Genomic DNA, 15,576 nt, shown 5'->3' with positions numbered 1-15,576 from the left:
AATGTGGACCTGCCGCTGCATTCCCTGACTTCATTGCATACACTCTTACCTGTCTAAACTTCCACTCTTGTTCATGCTCTGACTCTTTTGGTTTCAAAGGGTCTTTAAACAGCAGTTCTGTGTCTAGTGGTATGTTGGGATCAAACACCTCAGGGGGCTGTTGCTGTGGATGGTGCCTCTTCACCGTCTCATTCGACATCTGGACTTTGTTGATGCGCAGGGCTGCTCGGTTATCTCTTGCCTTTTGCTAAACAGCAAATCAATGAAAATCACAAAACAAAATTTAAACCAGACATAAATACTTCATAAACACAACACTGTAGAAAACAAAAGATTACCTATACAATATTTGAACCAAGTGTGATATTGGTTCACTAATACTGCAAAAAACAAACTAGTGTGTATAATTAAATTCTCTTTCATAGCATTTGTTTTAATATCTCACTATGATATATGGGGCTTTTGTATTGGCAGCCAAGTTCATATCAAAAGATGACGTCCAGCTGCCCTCACATGAGACCAACTACATGACAGCGGACTTCACACTTTAAATAGCATGATGGATAAGAGCTCTGACACTGCAGGAGCAACAAAAACCCAGAGAGCAATTTATTAATTAATTATTAACTTAATTTGCACAAAGGGCTTTTATAAAGAAGAGAGAAATTCCTGAGACAGCAACAAGGCCAAAAAGATCAGAGATTCATTTTTTATTTTCGTACTTTATTCTTTTAAAAAAAAATGTTTGGATAAATGCATTTTTTTCGTAATGCAATGCAAAGCTAGTCAGTTGTCAGTCACATTGGAGGAATTTGAATCAGTTCAATGTACTTGAAGTATACACTGTGCAGCTGTGCTATCTTGCATTGAGACTCAGCATCAGTAGACACTCAATATTACATGACTCGAAATCAGATCATTGGGGGCAAAAAGACTTGATCAGGACATCCCTAATTATATCCACATTGCTTGTAATCCAGAGACATGAATGGAGGTTTCCCCCTCATTGGCAGTGTTGACACTTGGTGGTGACAGTGAGAAAGGGCTCATCATCCATCAGGCTGGGGTGGTTTGCTACCTACAAAAGGGGCATGGCTGGATAAAGAACTCCAGGGTTCCATGGATGATAAATAAAACCTTTTTATTTCATTTTAATAGGGTATGGCATTACAATGTTCATGGGGTATGTGTTCCAGGCTACTGGAATACCATTTTTACCCACACCATAACTTGTGGAGGTCATCATATTAATCAGGTATGTCAATAATTAGGATGTTTAAGTGGGAGAATAAAAGAAAACGCCATGAAAGAGAACAGCCACCATGTAACTAGTGGCAAAATACCCTTACAATGTCACATTAGGGCTGTTTCCACTACCGGGCAATAGCCGGACAATACACGGAATGAGGCGGGTCTCACTTGCCGAAATGCCCCTAATTTGAATACATGCAGTCCGGAGCCAGCTTTTGTCGGGGCCTTTTTAGTCCCTGTGGAAGAGCAGGGTCTTTTTTCTCCCTGAAAACAGCCTGGTTATTGATTGGATAGATCGCTAAGCAGGATGTGAAGTAGTACTCTACACAGCAACAACACGCACCATTTGTAAAAGCTGGCAAAGCAGCGTTTCCAACTTAGCGACCTTTGTTGCTAAATTTAGTGACTTTTCAGACCCTCTTAGCAACTATTTTTCAAGAAAGCGACTGGAGACAAATCCAGCGACTCCTTCTGACTCTTCTTAACGAGCCGCTAACGAGCCGGAGGCCGGCTCGTTAAGAAGAGCCACCGTTAGCTACAGTTAGCTCTGTAGCAGTACAGTGTGTATGTGCTACTGCTGCAGGAGGTGTTCACTTAGCGATCTCTGTTTGTTTACAAAAAGCACCGGACACTTTGTGTACAGTTAGCGATGTCGTTAATTAACAATCACTATGTTTGCTGCTTTCAGCTGCTGACGTTGTGCACAGTTAGCGACGGCGAAAACCATATGTCACCTCCGGAGTCTCGTAAATCCCTCTGGGGGTTAACTTGTAGTTGAAACTTTTGAGAGGGTGTGGCCTGAGACTTTCCCGGTGGCCACTTTCCCCCCCTAGTCGAAACACGACTATTTAGGGTACTTTAAAAAAAATCAAGGCCAGGTCTTTGAAACTGGCCTCTGCCAGATAAAATGACCTCTAGTGAACTTAATTAGTGATTGCTAACACTAAGCAGGGCTTCCTATGTTAATTAGTTCATCTGTGAATGGCCGGATTTCAAATTGCATTGGCAAGAGGCAAGAGGCCAGATGCGATAAAGGAGTCTGCCTTCTGCATACTAATATGTCATTGCAAATAGTCGTGATTTGATGTCTGGCATGGCAAAGTGTTTCGGCTTTGAGAAAGTTTAAGAAAAATCCAACAGTATGAGTGATCTTACCACATATGGGGCCCTGTCTTGAGAACTAGCTTTCCTCCAAAGTTTTGCAATTTGCTTCACTCTCGTAGACCAGTCTGTCGAAAGAAGAGGAGGAGGAGTTGTCATGCCAACAGTCTCACAGAGCATGCAAGGTATTTTTTGTACTGTGTGACTGAGACATCAGAGTGGGCACACCCAAATAAATACAGATTAGTTAAGCAGAATTACTTGCGAAGATCACAATAAAAAAACACTGACAGGGGAAAAAATTCTATGTAAATCTATATACCAACCTGGGTATTCTTCTTTGAGATTGGGGAAATTGACATTGGTATAAAGGACAGGCGCAACAGTGGCTAGCTCTCCAAGTGTCTCCTCCTTCTCCCACTTGAGTGTACTCCGTTGGGCATTTGACATGGCTTCAGTCTCCCCCTCAGGCAGAGATCCAGGGGGTGCTGGGCCAGAGCCATGGCCAGGGGAAGGCCATGGACCAACTGCCTCTCTAGGCATCTGATTAAACTTTCTATCCCTGTAACAACCCAAAAAACCGCTCATCTTTAATCACAACACCCCAAAAAGAGGAACGTCCAATCTGGAATATTTAATAGTTTAAACAAAGGATGTAGTACATTACCTTGGATTGTCAGTGAAAGGCATACGGTTAAGCGGGGGAAAGTTTTCTGGGATGCAGGGTCCTGCTCCTGGATTTGTAGGGAAACGTTGGTTTGGTCCCATCATACCATTGATCATTGGCATCCTTGGAAACATGGGATTCCCTATACACATGATTTAGGAGGTGAATTACATACATAGTTGTTGTTTTGTTTTTTAAGTCAAATGCTAAACTCAAGGCTCTTAATGATGTACCTGTGTTGGGGTGAGGCATACTAGTGCCAGGTGTGGCAGGGAGGGGCCCTGGACCCTGGGGGTGAGGCACCTGTGGTGGAGGTGGTTGGCTCGTGCTGGGGCTGAGGACTGCTGTGAAGAGATCTTCCACATCTTTACCCTCCAGCTCTGTAACAGGGAGTAACAGTACAATGTTGTGTGTGCATATAATAACCATTAGGAAGGAGGTAGACGGAAAGGTGGGCAAAACTAAGTAATTCCTCCTGAAATTTTTTTGTGAGATACAACAGGATAATTGTTTTGTTTTTTTGCCTCAAAGACTCTTGTACAATTTATTTCACTAACAAATAAGCAAATCACGGAACCTTGGTCTGTAATAATACTGCATAGGGACTTCAGTCACATTAATTAACGTAGGACAACAAGAGTTTCAAGCTTAGATTTGCAAAATAAGAAAACAAAAAAGGATGCTATTACAAACCTGGAATTTTGTAAAGTTTGCTGAGAATTGATTCTGAAAGAACAAAAGAAAGAAAGAAAACAGATTATTCATCCTGAATGAAGTTTTAAAAACAAATGTAAGGTTCTGGATGTCTGGTCTCCCACACTGACCATCAGTAACCATTTTGTCCAGCTCTGGGCTGAGAATGCCGTCCAGGGGTTCCTCAGGGAGGGTTCGAGGTGTCCTCCGGCCAGCCTGAGACTGGAGCGCCACTGGGGAACTGTCTGCCAGGGGCCCGATGTCCAGACCAGCTGTGGAAACACACACAGACATACAAAAACAAATCATAACACACACAAAGATATCAACAAAATACCCGACAAAGAACGTGATCATAAATATAGACGTGAAGTATGAACATGTTTATTGTCTTTACAGCCCGAGGAATGCAGTCAAAACCAAACAGTATATGATTACAGCTCCTTGGGGTTCCTGTGTTGTGTAAAAGCAGTGTTTTGGGAACACTGAAACGACAGATAGGTCATACTAATTCTCAGTAAAGGTACACAAACAGTTGTGTAGGAAAATATTGCTCTGGCCCATTGATTACACTGGTGCTCTGCACTAAACCCTTATTGGATTCTTTAAAAAAAAGAAGCAGTGCAACCTTCTTCAGCTTTTAAATCGCTGATTCAAACCATGAGAATCCCCATGAAAATAACATGGGTTACTAAAATGCTATCAGAAATTCCAGCATAAGTCTGATGAATGAATCTATCAAACTTGCTCCATAAACGGTTTTACTATTTAAGTGTATACTTTCCATTTCTTCCAACACAAAACCTTTTACCAAGATAAGTATGGATGCAAACATTAATTGGCGATATCTGTGTAAGAATTAAACTTCAGCACATAAGTCACAGCACACTCATTTCCACTGCATGGTTTGGCTCGACTTGAATAAACTCAGTTTTGGTACCAGGTCCAGGTTTTCTCTGACCGACCGACCGTCCGCTCGCCCCCCCCCCTTTGTAGGTGAGATGGTCTGTGTAGGATGTCCTGTGTCATGTAAGTGATGAGTGTTGAGGGCCGAGCTCTGAGTTGAGGGCTGTATACTATGCAGTTGAAATGCAGAAGTAGATTTTACAAAGAACGGAGGACATGAGCTGCGCTGCTTTTGTCACCATGCTACAGGACTGAGAATAGAAGACCTTCACAGTCTGTAGGATGTGGAATGACATTCCCCAAAGGCTCGCATTCTCTAAATTACTTGGTTCTAAACTGAAAATTTCTTTAATATAAAAATGTCCTTGCCAGTTTGTTTCCTTGCAATCTTGAAGACATATTTGATTCAGGCAGCTGATAATTTATTTGTTTCTAAAAAATGTCAACACTGTGAAAGGGTTTAGGAGGCTCACAAACAAAGACTGACACACCATAAGCATCTGAGTGAACACAGTGCACTGGGTTAGGTAAGCACTAAGCAGTTTATGAGTGTTAAAACAATCTGAAATGGTTGAGAAAAAGCTAAGAATGAAGCAGCTTATATACATGCACACTCAAATAGAGAGACACACTGTAAGAGAGGAAGAATGCACTAAAGCAAGGGATTAGCAGGCCATAGCACCCTTACCAAAAGGAGGAGGTGAGCTGTCAACCTGGAAGGGGCAAAAATCAAGACCTACAAGGACCCAAAACCAGATAAAATGAGTGAAAAAATAGTGAAGACAGAACAAGCACAACACGCTAGACAATGCAAACAAACAAAAGATAAAAACCAAAGATGAACAAAAAGTATTGTTAAAGAATGTGACTTTAAAAAAGAAATCATTAAGTGGTGAAAGCAAAATAAACTTGTCTGAGATTTCTGAACCGGGAGGAAAAGATTGAGTAAACCCACGGCTAGGTGACTACTAATAAATTCTTGCCACTGTGACTGCCTGTGAGATATAGGACGCACCAGAGTCACTGCTTGGCTTTCCGAGCATTCCCAAGATGTCTGCATCAGTGTTCAGAACATCAGATAGATCAACTAATGGTTCCTCAGACGTCTCTGTAGATGGGGGGAAAAGGAAGAAACAAAAAAAAGAAAGAAAACCAAACCGTCACAAATCATAATTGATGGTGATGTTGAACGGACATGATAATGTGATTTGGAACCATTTGCTTGGATGACATGTATAGAACTTGGTCTTAAGAAAACAAGAGAAAATACTGTATGTAAACAATAGCTAAATTGAAAGGCCTCTGAAAGACAATATTTAATGGCAGAATGAGTAGGTTTTTTCAAATAAAAGAAAAAAGTAATGACTCACACACTTCAAAGCTAGGAAAAATCCTTGTCAATGTGCTTTTAAGAGATTAGAGTGAATTGCTGCTGTGTAAAATTAGGATATAAACATATTGAAGTTAGATAACGCTGATTTCTATCTTAAATATTAAGAATTTTTTAAATTTAAGTCGTTTCAAAGTGATCCTTGCCCATTCATGGTGCAGTCACTCTTTTCCTAGGAATTTTCAATTTATTTTATATTGTCTGAGGGTCGCAGCTGTCAAGGTAAGAGATTTTTTTGTGTGTTTAAAATGTATATTTTTTTGCCATTAATCACTTTTAAATTGCAGCACCCTCCTTTACTAAACTGTAAAATCAGTGCCAATAACTATTAGTACCACTCATTTTACAACATTTTACATACATTTAAGTCAGGACATTACATTACATTCTCAAAATCATTATAAAATCTAGTTAAAAAGGTGTAATTTGCAGGCTTTTCCTAAAAAACAAAACAATGTAAAGAATCATTTAATATTAAGACATCTTTTTTCTTTTCATTTTGCTATGTGCAGGATTTTTCATTAGACAAATGATATAAAGAAGGTAAAATATTTTATAATTATTTGGATGGTGGTAAACAAGTTCAGATATTTCAACAACTTGAACAAGAAAAAAAAAGCACCATATATCGGCTTTCATTCATTGCAGTCTTCTTGTTCAACTTCTGGACAGCTTGAAAGTGTTGGCAAAGACAGCACGATACTTTTTCCACTTGGAATCAACCTTGACAAGCCACTGTTCCTACTGTTTCATGCATGTGGCGTTTTTGTGTTTTTTCTCCTCGCTGTACAATATTGCACAATGAATGTCATTCAGGTCAGAGCGAGGGGCATGTGCCGTTTCATGTAAAACCGAGAGAAAGGTCGAGAGAGCAGGAGACAGTGTGAGTGGGCAGGCGAGACAGAGCAAGCTTGCAGAAAAAACAGAAACTGAAAAATTCACTTTATTTGGAAGTTACAAAGAGGAATTCTATGTAATTCTTTAGTGTAGCAGTAAAGTGAATAGAGCTGCAGCTAAACAAATGAGTCTGAGATTAACCTCTGACAAGCTGACTTTGTTTTGTATGAATGGGTGAAATGTGGTTTGAACATGTGTTCATTGGACCTTTGTCTTACCCATTTACTCCCATTTGAAAAGGGTTAATACTCTAGATATGTGGACCATGCCCACAGATTTTGGTATCGTCTACATATTCAGCCTTATATATATATAAAAACCAAATGCTGGCTTCAGCTACAGGTATTTGGGTGTGGTCAGCTACGCCCCGAGGAAAAGATGACACCCTCCAGCTACAGAAAGATGAGTAAAGAACAAACTGCATGAAGTGGAGTTCCATTTACCTACGAGAAATGGACGCTGATTAAGGGATTTTCTTTTTCTTTTTAAACATTTAGTAAATAAGGCTCCAACCCAAGTGAACTGAACTGAACCTGAACTGGTGTCTTTGATGTTAGCTGTCATCATTCTAGCCCTCATGTTTTTGTTCTACACTCGCTTGTTAAATTGAAACTGAATAAAAGACATTGTTATGCTAAATGCCAAAATAAAAATAAAAAATACCCCTGCTGTGTCAGGCGTTCCCAGTACCTGCATTGAATAATTTCCTGTGCTAATTTAAGCTGTTCTCAGTAATTTGGTTGAATCTAATATTTAGTCCCACGCTTGAATCAATGAATTATGACATCTCTTGTCCTGGAGAACTAAAGTGATGCGAAAACGTACGTGCTGCTGCTGGTCTGGTGGGAAGGGATGTCGCTGAGGCGCTGAGCAGAGGGTCTGATGACGGGTCCAGGAAGCTGGTGGTGGGGTGCTTCCTCTCCACATGGCTTTGCCCTTCTTCCAGTAATCCTGTTTCGACCCCCTGCTGCCTGCTCTGCTTGCTTTTGTCCAGCAGGTCCTTTCCAAAGAATGCCTCCTGAACATGACAACACAAAGCACCGGTCATTTCTCTGTGTTGACACTTTTCTTCGAGGACTGTCAGCTTACCTTTCCTGACATCATTCTTTGGAAACACATCGCCATGTCACATTATTCAACACACATTGAAGGCCCATGAGAACAGGCCAAAGTGAAACAGATAAGCCCTGAAACTAACAGTTGTGTTGCTGCTGACCTCACTTTTGTCAGCACCTACCACCCCCAACCACTTATACCCACAAGTCATCTACTATCCTCAAAGACATGTAACTGCAGCTCCCTGCTGCACAGAGACATTAAAAGCCCAACGTGTTGCTATTTCAATAATTAATGAAATGTGCTACACTGTGTTGGACCTTTAGGTTGGACTGAACATCCCCCGACTGTGGTGGGATAAAGCAGCACTGACAGCTGCCGGTGTCTTAATGCACATCACATATCTATGTTTTGGCCAACAAAAGGTGACACTGAGATACTGGCTAGAGACAAGGAGCCTTTAAGTCATCTCCGGTTAAGCTTTTGTATGTCAATTCACAACCCAGACAGCAGCCATTTAAAGAGAACGATCAGAGACCAGTATCCTCTCCAGTGAGCTCCTTTAGGCTGTTCCTCTTCTGAAAAAGCTCACAGAAGGGACACTGTGCACCAAGGATCTGTAAGTGGTTTCCAGGCAATGTACTTTGGATTCCCAACCTTCCCAAGGGTGAGATAAAAGGCATTTTATGAAGATATGGCATGACAAGACCAGACAATCTGTGCATATGAGCAGGAGGCTTGCATAACAATAAGAAAATAAATAGATTTGCAATCATCTGATGAAATAAGCCGTTTTAACCAACGCAATATTTTTCAACGCTCATAAAGACCTGCTTTATGAGCCATATAAATGTCAAATCATTAGTATCTTAACTAATGGTTGTAGTTGGTCCCTAGTGGACTTCTTTCACAAGTTATGTCTTTAATCTTTATTATCAACATCACACTCAGTATTAAAATGTCAAACATTAAAGGTGTGCTATCAAAGGTGACAGACCTGCAGGTAGGCGGGAAAAGCTTCCTCCAGTTTTGTTTTCTTTTTTCGGTAGCGTTTCTTTATTTTCTCTGGGACCTCTGGTCCAGGGGGCGTCTCATCCACAGGGGTATCAGGCAGAGCCTCTGTCCATCCTACAACGAAGAAAGTAATTACATCTTATAAAAAATAAACTGACGGATGAGGGGGCAATACATTGTAATACAGTTGTATTTATGCATCATTTGTGTACAGACCCTCATCTTTTACAAAAGGATTCTCCGACACAGAGCCAGTGGAGTCCTTTCTGCAGAGGGCTCGTTTGGCTTTGCCTGGACCTTGACCTGGACGGCTCCTCTGGCGGACCATGAACCCTCCAATGCCTTGAAAGCAGATGTTATTTATAAGCAATTAAGCAATACATTAAGTGTTAATTTTTATTACAATCATGGAGGTGACACGATTGATTATATGGAGTTTGATAGTACATTTCTATTAATTGCTTATTAACTGCGTTCAGCATGAAGGCTCAGAAACACTAGACAGAGCCCTGTGTACATCAGAGGCCCTGAGATGGCAGTGCTTTGCTACTGCTACAACGCCGGGCATGTACTGCACCATTTTACGCTTCAGAGGAGCTGTCTCCTTCAATCAGGTGCCTTACCCGGTCGGTACGGTTTCCTCTTCCTCTTCTTGCCACCGTCGGCCCCCTTGGAGTCGTCTTCTGCTGGCTCTCGCTCCAGGCTCGAGTCTGACTTCGCCTCACAATCTAGGAGCTCCGCCTCTGCAAGAGGGAGAGAGCATTGATGATGAGTGACAGCCCTGCGGCAGAGAACAACCCCAGCCAGGCCCCTCAACACAGACGCCAGGGTCAATTCTATCTGAACTGCACTCAGTGGCAGGACATTAGCCTGATTGAGATTAAGTTCACCAGTTTCATTACTGAGGACCTTCATTCCAGCAAGACTTTTTTTTATACACTTCTATTTTTTAATGGCCTGTTATGTGTAGGTGTATGGTTCTATATTGTGGCCAAATTGTTAAAGAGATAGTCGCTGGTATCTATAATGTTAATTTCTGGATATTGAATGTTCATCTGCATTTTATTAATTAATAATAAGTAATATTAGTGCATAAATGTACTGAAGTAGCATATCATTTGATAAGGTTAAGATACGTTTGAAGACAAATAAATGAGGATTGCTTTAATTTTTATAATATCAACAATATAATTGGGCTATTTTCAAAGAAATATTTTGTTCTGGATTGCTCATCTAACATGTTATTGTATAATAATGCTAGTTTTTGAACAGCAATTATGAACATGCCTGCAACCTCAAATGTTGGTCTTAAGGAATACAGAACAAGATAACACACACAAATGAAACAATCTCTGCTGATTGCAATGACGCCTCCAACAAGAGCCTCCAACATGGTCCATGAGTTTGGCCATGCGCCTTTTTGTTATAAATCACTCCCACACACCACCTTTTCAGCTCATGCTCACACCACCTTTTTAGCTCATGATCAACCTTTCCATAAAATCTTGTGCAGGTCTGTGAATTCATTTGGAAGCTATGCACCCATTTACAAAAGGCCACCCCTATTGCCAAACCCCTTTCAACCTAGTGGCATGAACAGAAACGCACATCTTCTCACAGAGATTTTACCTATTTTATACTTATTTCAGCCTCCAGGTGGGGAAATCTTTGAATACAGACCTACAAGCCAACCTACTAGCCAATAAACCGAACTATACAGGTGCTGGTCGCAGTTAAAGATCAGGGGCACCAAAATAATGTTATAAGGATACTAAAAAATAAAATGATTCCAAGGGACTAAGAGCAAACTGTCAAACATGTCAGAATTTGACCAGCTCTAGTGATTTTAAGTGTGAACTGTGCAGCTGTTGAATAGTGAAAAACCTTAAAAGTCAAACTGGGATATAAAAAAATACACACACAGAAAAGCCAGTACAGTTAGTCCAAGTCAAGTCACTGGGTACTGAAGGCCACTAATAAGCAGTCTGATATGAAAGAAGAAGCTTGTGTGAGAAGACAAGTACCTCTGTTGTCCTCGATGTCTTCATCACGAGAGTGCTCAGAGAGGGGGTCTACAGGAGCCTGAAGCACTGCCACGCTGTTCTGGTTAATGATCTTCAGCTTCAGCTTCGGCTTTGGTTTCCTGCGTCGTGATGCTGTCGCAGACAAGCTCTGGAGCTGGCAAAGCCCTGACTCTGTCAAACAAACACCATCCTGGGTGTAGGTCCTCGACAGATCTGAAAAGACCAAAAACAAATCATGAGTCCAGTGAACATATAGTGTATAAACTAAAGCCAAATCACCATTTTGTCGAGAGAAACATTTTCTTTATGTTGCTACTTATAATCCATCCATTAAAAGCTCTGAACATACCCATTTCTTTAGCCTTTGTAACAATCTGCGTCATAAGGACAGGCTCAATGGCGTCTCTGGCCTTGGTCACAACTGCAGCAGAACAGGACACACAAAAGCCATTAAAAATAAACAGCAGACGGGAGGCTCAAATGTCAATAGTTGAATCCATTCACTGTAACACACACACAGAGACAGACACACACAGACACACACAGACACAAAGGAATACTGTGCTTCCCACCTTTAGTGGTCTTGAAAGCTCGGCACATTGTGCAGTCAAAGCAACTGTCTGCAGCTTTTTCTACATCTTCGTCTGAATGGAGACCCTGACAAGATGCGTGGAACCATCTATGAATAGAAGAGAGGGTTTAGATAAGAGCTTAGATTAGGGTTCAAAAAGGTATTTTAAAAAAAAATCAGATATCAGTTCTCCCTAGCAGATAGGTTTTGTAGAAACACTGCACACCTGTCACATTGGCGACACTGCACAATTACGGTGCCTTCACTGTAGTCCACCAGGCAGATGGGGCATGTTGCAAGGCTGGCACAAGGGGCACACTGGGTGTAATTATTCTGCCACTCACACCTTAGACCTGGGGTAGTGGCGCCACACTGGGTACAGGACACACACCTGCAGGAGACGGGGGAGGACATAGGTCATTCCACTCAGGTCACTTCGTAGAGGATAGCACAGATTAACTGTAATGCAAAAACCCTGCCTACTCTCTCTGTAAAATATCTCAGACATTCACTGTATATGGCCTTTTACAGTTGAAAAACTACTGATTAATCTGGGCTGATTTTCAATGTAAGTAATCATTAAAAAAAGATATATTTATTGACCTGGAAGATGTGGAATGTGCTAAATAGCCTGAAGTGCTTACTGTAACAACAACAGCACGTGTTCAATATGCATAATTCCTTTAAGCATTTAGCAAACTTCAAGCAAAAAAAGTTTTAAACAGGTTATGAAACCGTCTCAATTTAATACTGATCTATATAAGCAAACAAGACCATTAGCGAGAAGACTGACTTTAACAAATATGAAATTCTCATTTAAATGATTGCCTTTTTGATGCCAATTTGGCTGAGGTGATCATACGTCACTTACCATTTGCACTTCCAGCTGTCCTTGGGCACGTTCTGCAGTGGAGGGTCCAGGCAGTAGGTGTGATAGCTGATGTCACAGTCATCACACAGCAGCAAGCGGCCAGGATCAGTGGCCTGGCCACAGGCCTCGCACACTGTACACTCCAGACAACGCCAGCCTTTACTCAGCACCACTTTAGTGATCTGTTAAAGTAAAAATGTGACATTTATATGTAGGCCTGTGGTATTTCTGCTATCTACTCATAGCATACTGTGCATGTGGTGTACAAGCTCAATAGTGAATGTACCTTTATGCCAACACAGAATGGATGGTAGCACTGGCCACACTGAGCACAGGCTAAAAGACGGCCCTCTGCACCAAGGCCGAAACTCCCACACACCACACACATGTCCTGAAAGGAAAGAAGACATTGGGTGTTACACAATTTCACTAAAGCAGATCAGTTTGAGTAGAGTTAGAGCAAGTAGTGCAATTGTTATTTCTATTTTCCCAATTAATATAACTTTAAAGCACTGAAAAAAAGGACAAAGAAACTAGTGAGCTGCTCTCAGTCTAAGTTTTTCATAAAGAACGAATGTTACCACTTATTGAACTCAATTTGCTTGTCACCACCCAGTCACATAGGTATCACTAGCCGTGTTTTCGACTACAATCGAATACCTGGAATGAGGCGGGTGTCACTTTCCGAAATGTCCCTAATTTGAATATGAGCCGTCCCGAGCGGTCGTTTGACCGGCCTTTTTTGGCCCTGTCAAAAAGCAGGGCTATTTTTCTCCCCTGAAAAAAGCCTGGTTGCTGATTGGACAGAATGCTAAGCAGGATCTGACGTACTACCTTCAGGGTCCGTCAACAGTGCACTTGCTCTCAATCCTTAAACACAGCCGTGCAAAAGGCACATTGAAATGCAACATAAAATAATTACTGTATCCTTCTGGAAACCTTTTTTTAAAAAAAACCAGGATGATTGAATGAGCCCTTTTCAGCCTGAATTCACAGCAGTCTTTTAAGTACAGATCACTTTCATTTGAGCCATACAGGGGTAGGTGCCTTGATAAGCAGCCCCTCAGCTGTATTGTTTAATAGCTTTGTCACTTTATATGAATAATATTTCTCTTACAATACTGGATTTTGACCTCTGAATTACTACCCCTCACTGCTACCTTCACAGGCACTGCTGTCTCTGAAACCTTGATGAATATTGGATAACAGCTATCAGTCAGTTGTTGTTTACAGAATGAAAATCCCTGCAGGAACTCTGAAGGCAGAAAGTAAGGAACAATAACATTTCAATATGATGCGTTACATAATCATCTACATTTCCTGCAGGCAGTTGGCAGTATCTCCACAAGAATTAATGATCTCCAGTGGGATAGGTCTTTAAGCACAGATTTAATTCCAGGCCATTAAGTGAATGTGGAAATTCACGGATTCAAAATGCAATACATCAGCAACACTAACCTGTTTTAGTGTGAAACTGTCATTGCTGGAGAATATGACCACTGTGTTATGCATGGCGTTCTCCTCCTCCTCCTTGACTGGGTATGGTGTTTCTATTGTGGTGACCTGCATATCAGGAAGGAAAATACACAACATAAACAAACACAACATAGTATGATGACATAAGCACTATCATTATTTTTCAATTTCAGCATTCACGGTCATGGGCGATATGATGCATTTTAGGGTAAACATACTAAAAAATACGTTTCTAGCATGCATTATTATTATTATTATGTGTTATTCGCAACTGCTGACTCGTCATTTAGAGGTATCGAGAAAATGGCCCTCAGGAAATGCACAGCCTTTACCATAAAGTAAAACTAGCAAACAGTTAATGCTGCTTACAATACATTATCCATGTCTTTAGCTGGAGGAAAAACAAACACCGATTTGCATATAGTGCAATATTTGCCACAGATGTCAAGATGTCAGCCAGCTGACTGCACATACCCCAGGGTTCATGCTGGGGCTCACTCCATTCTTGCCTCTGGCCCTCCCACGTCCAGCTCTACCGGACAGACCAGCCCCTCTTGGCCTCCTCCTGCCAGGGAAGCCTGAGCCTCGCCCCTGTGGAGGACAGACACGTATCAGAACATATGCAGTACACACCCAAACAAGTGGATGTAGATACATTTTAGGGGGGAGGTGGGGAAAATGAGCACTCCCCCATTGTATTAACTGAAATATGCAGATACATGTTACACTTGCTTGCAAAAGTTTATTTATTTTCTCGTTCTTGCTAAATCCTTCAAGTCATAAAGGAATCTTTAACCACAGCTGGGTCTGTATCATAGACTGTTTATAAAGAGGGAGGACATGACAGCTCCACTAAAATAGAGATGAAACCATCTCCTAGCCCCCTGGTGGTGGGTGGCAGTATAGGTCATAACATCCACCCTTTCCGTGTTAGCGGAGGAATCGAAGGCCAAACTTAAAAACCCACAACACATTTTTTTCTTTTTTGTAGTTGTTATCATGCCGATATAGGGATGCTTGATTATGGCAGTAATGAGGCTTTTAAAATACCTTTTGAAAATGCACCACTGAAAAAGAAAAGGGTGCGCTGGATTCATAACACAAGACAAAACGAGACCATCATGGCAAAACTGAATGCGGCACAATATTTGTTTTATTTTGACCATCACTGCTCCGACCCTGATCATGGCTTTGCCGATTCGGACTCCAAATGACATCACCAGTGCAAGACACCATCGGCCGTATCCAGAATATTATGGCATCAATTTTGTACAGTACGAAGAACTTGAGACAATCTTTATAACAGTCTATGGTCCATATATTCTTTTAGTAAGATCAAGCCATTTTTTGGTGTCATTTGCATGTTGCATATTTTCTATGTATTTATGTTGGCATTGCTCTCGCTTTGAAATGACCTGTTAATTTTAAAAAAGGGGAAGAAAAAGACATCAGAAATTTAAAAGGGAAACGCTGCCCATTTTTTGAACCGGCTTTGTGTCCCTGTGGATAGTATATGTAGATGATTGCCGTTTGGTTTCCTACCACGTTATCCGGCTTGTTTTCTAGCAAAAGTCTGGCTAAGCTTTGGGCAGGAGGGGAGCCAAACACTATTTATTTACATATACTATCCACACTGCATGGACACAAAGCCTGTTGGAA

At 41.2% G+C, this 15,576-nt stretch overlaps 1 protein-coding gene across 1 annotated transcript in view; it reads right to left on the bottom strand.

Annotated features, from left to right (window-relative positions):
• kmt2cb (lysine (K)-specific methyltransferase 2Cb) overlaps positions 1 to 15,576 on the bottom strand; it is a 67,494-nt gene that overhangs the window by 19,274 nt on the left and 32,644 nt on the right. The window contains exons 16-36 of the mRNA XM_059345078.1: positions 14,392 to 14,508; positions 13,900 to 14,004; positions 12,728 to 12,832; positions 12,442 to 12,623; positions 11,797 to 11,961; positions 11,572 to 11,678; positions 11,349 to 11,420; positions 11,000 to 11,212; positions 9,599 to 9,718; positions 9,192 to 9,317; positions 8,959 to 9,089; positions 7,731 to 7,923; positions 5,634 to 5,726; positions 5,307 to 5,354; positions 3,844 to 3,984; positions 3,713 to 3,745; positions 3,253 to 3,399; positions 3,020 to 3,161; positions 2,679 to 2,914; positions 2,407 to 2,480; positions 50 to 247 (exon numbers count right to left, since the gene is read on the bottom strand). Of these exons, the coding sequence (XP_059201061.1) occupies positions 50 to 247; positions 2,407 to 2,480; positions 2,679 to 2,914; positions 3,020 to 3,161; positions 3,253 to 3,399; positions 3,713 to 3,745; positions 3,844 to 3,984; positions 5,307 to 5,354; positions 5,634 to 5,726; positions 7,731 to 7,923; positions 8,959 to 9,089; positions 9,192 to 9,317; positions 9,599 to 9,718; positions 11,000 to 11,212; positions 11,349 to 11,420; positions 11,572 to 11,678; positions 11,797 to 11,961; positions 12,442 to 12,623; positions 12,728 to 12,832; positions 13,900 to 14,004; positions 14,392 to 14,508 (2,748 nt within the window). The remainder of the gene's footprint in view (positions 1 to 49; positions 248 to 2,406; positions 2,481 to 2,678; positions 2,915 to 3,019; positions 3,162 to 3,252; positions 3,400 to 3,712; positions 3,746 to 3,843; positions 3,985 to 5,306; positions 5,355 to 5,633; positions 5,727 to 7,730; positions 7,924 to 8,958; positions 9,090 to 9,191; positions 9,318 to 9,598; positions 9,719 to 10,999; positions 11,213 to 11,348; positions 11,421 to 11,571; positions 11,679 to 11,796; positions 11,962 to 12,441; positions 12,624 to 12,727; positions 12,833 to 13,899; positions 14,005 to 14,391; positions 14,509 to 15,576) is intronic.

Source organism: Centropristis striata, chromosome 11 (genome assembly GCF_030273125.1).
Source record: "Centropristis striata isolate RG_2023a ecotype Rhode Island chromosome 11, C.striata_1.0, whole genome shotgun sequence".
Taxonomy (NCBI): Eukaryota; Metazoa; Chordata; class Actinopteri; order Perciformes; family Serranidae; genus Centropristis; species Centropristis striata.
The sequence above is the reverse complement of the archived record's forward strand: the minus strand, read 5'-3'. Positions and strand labels throughout refer to the sequence as shown.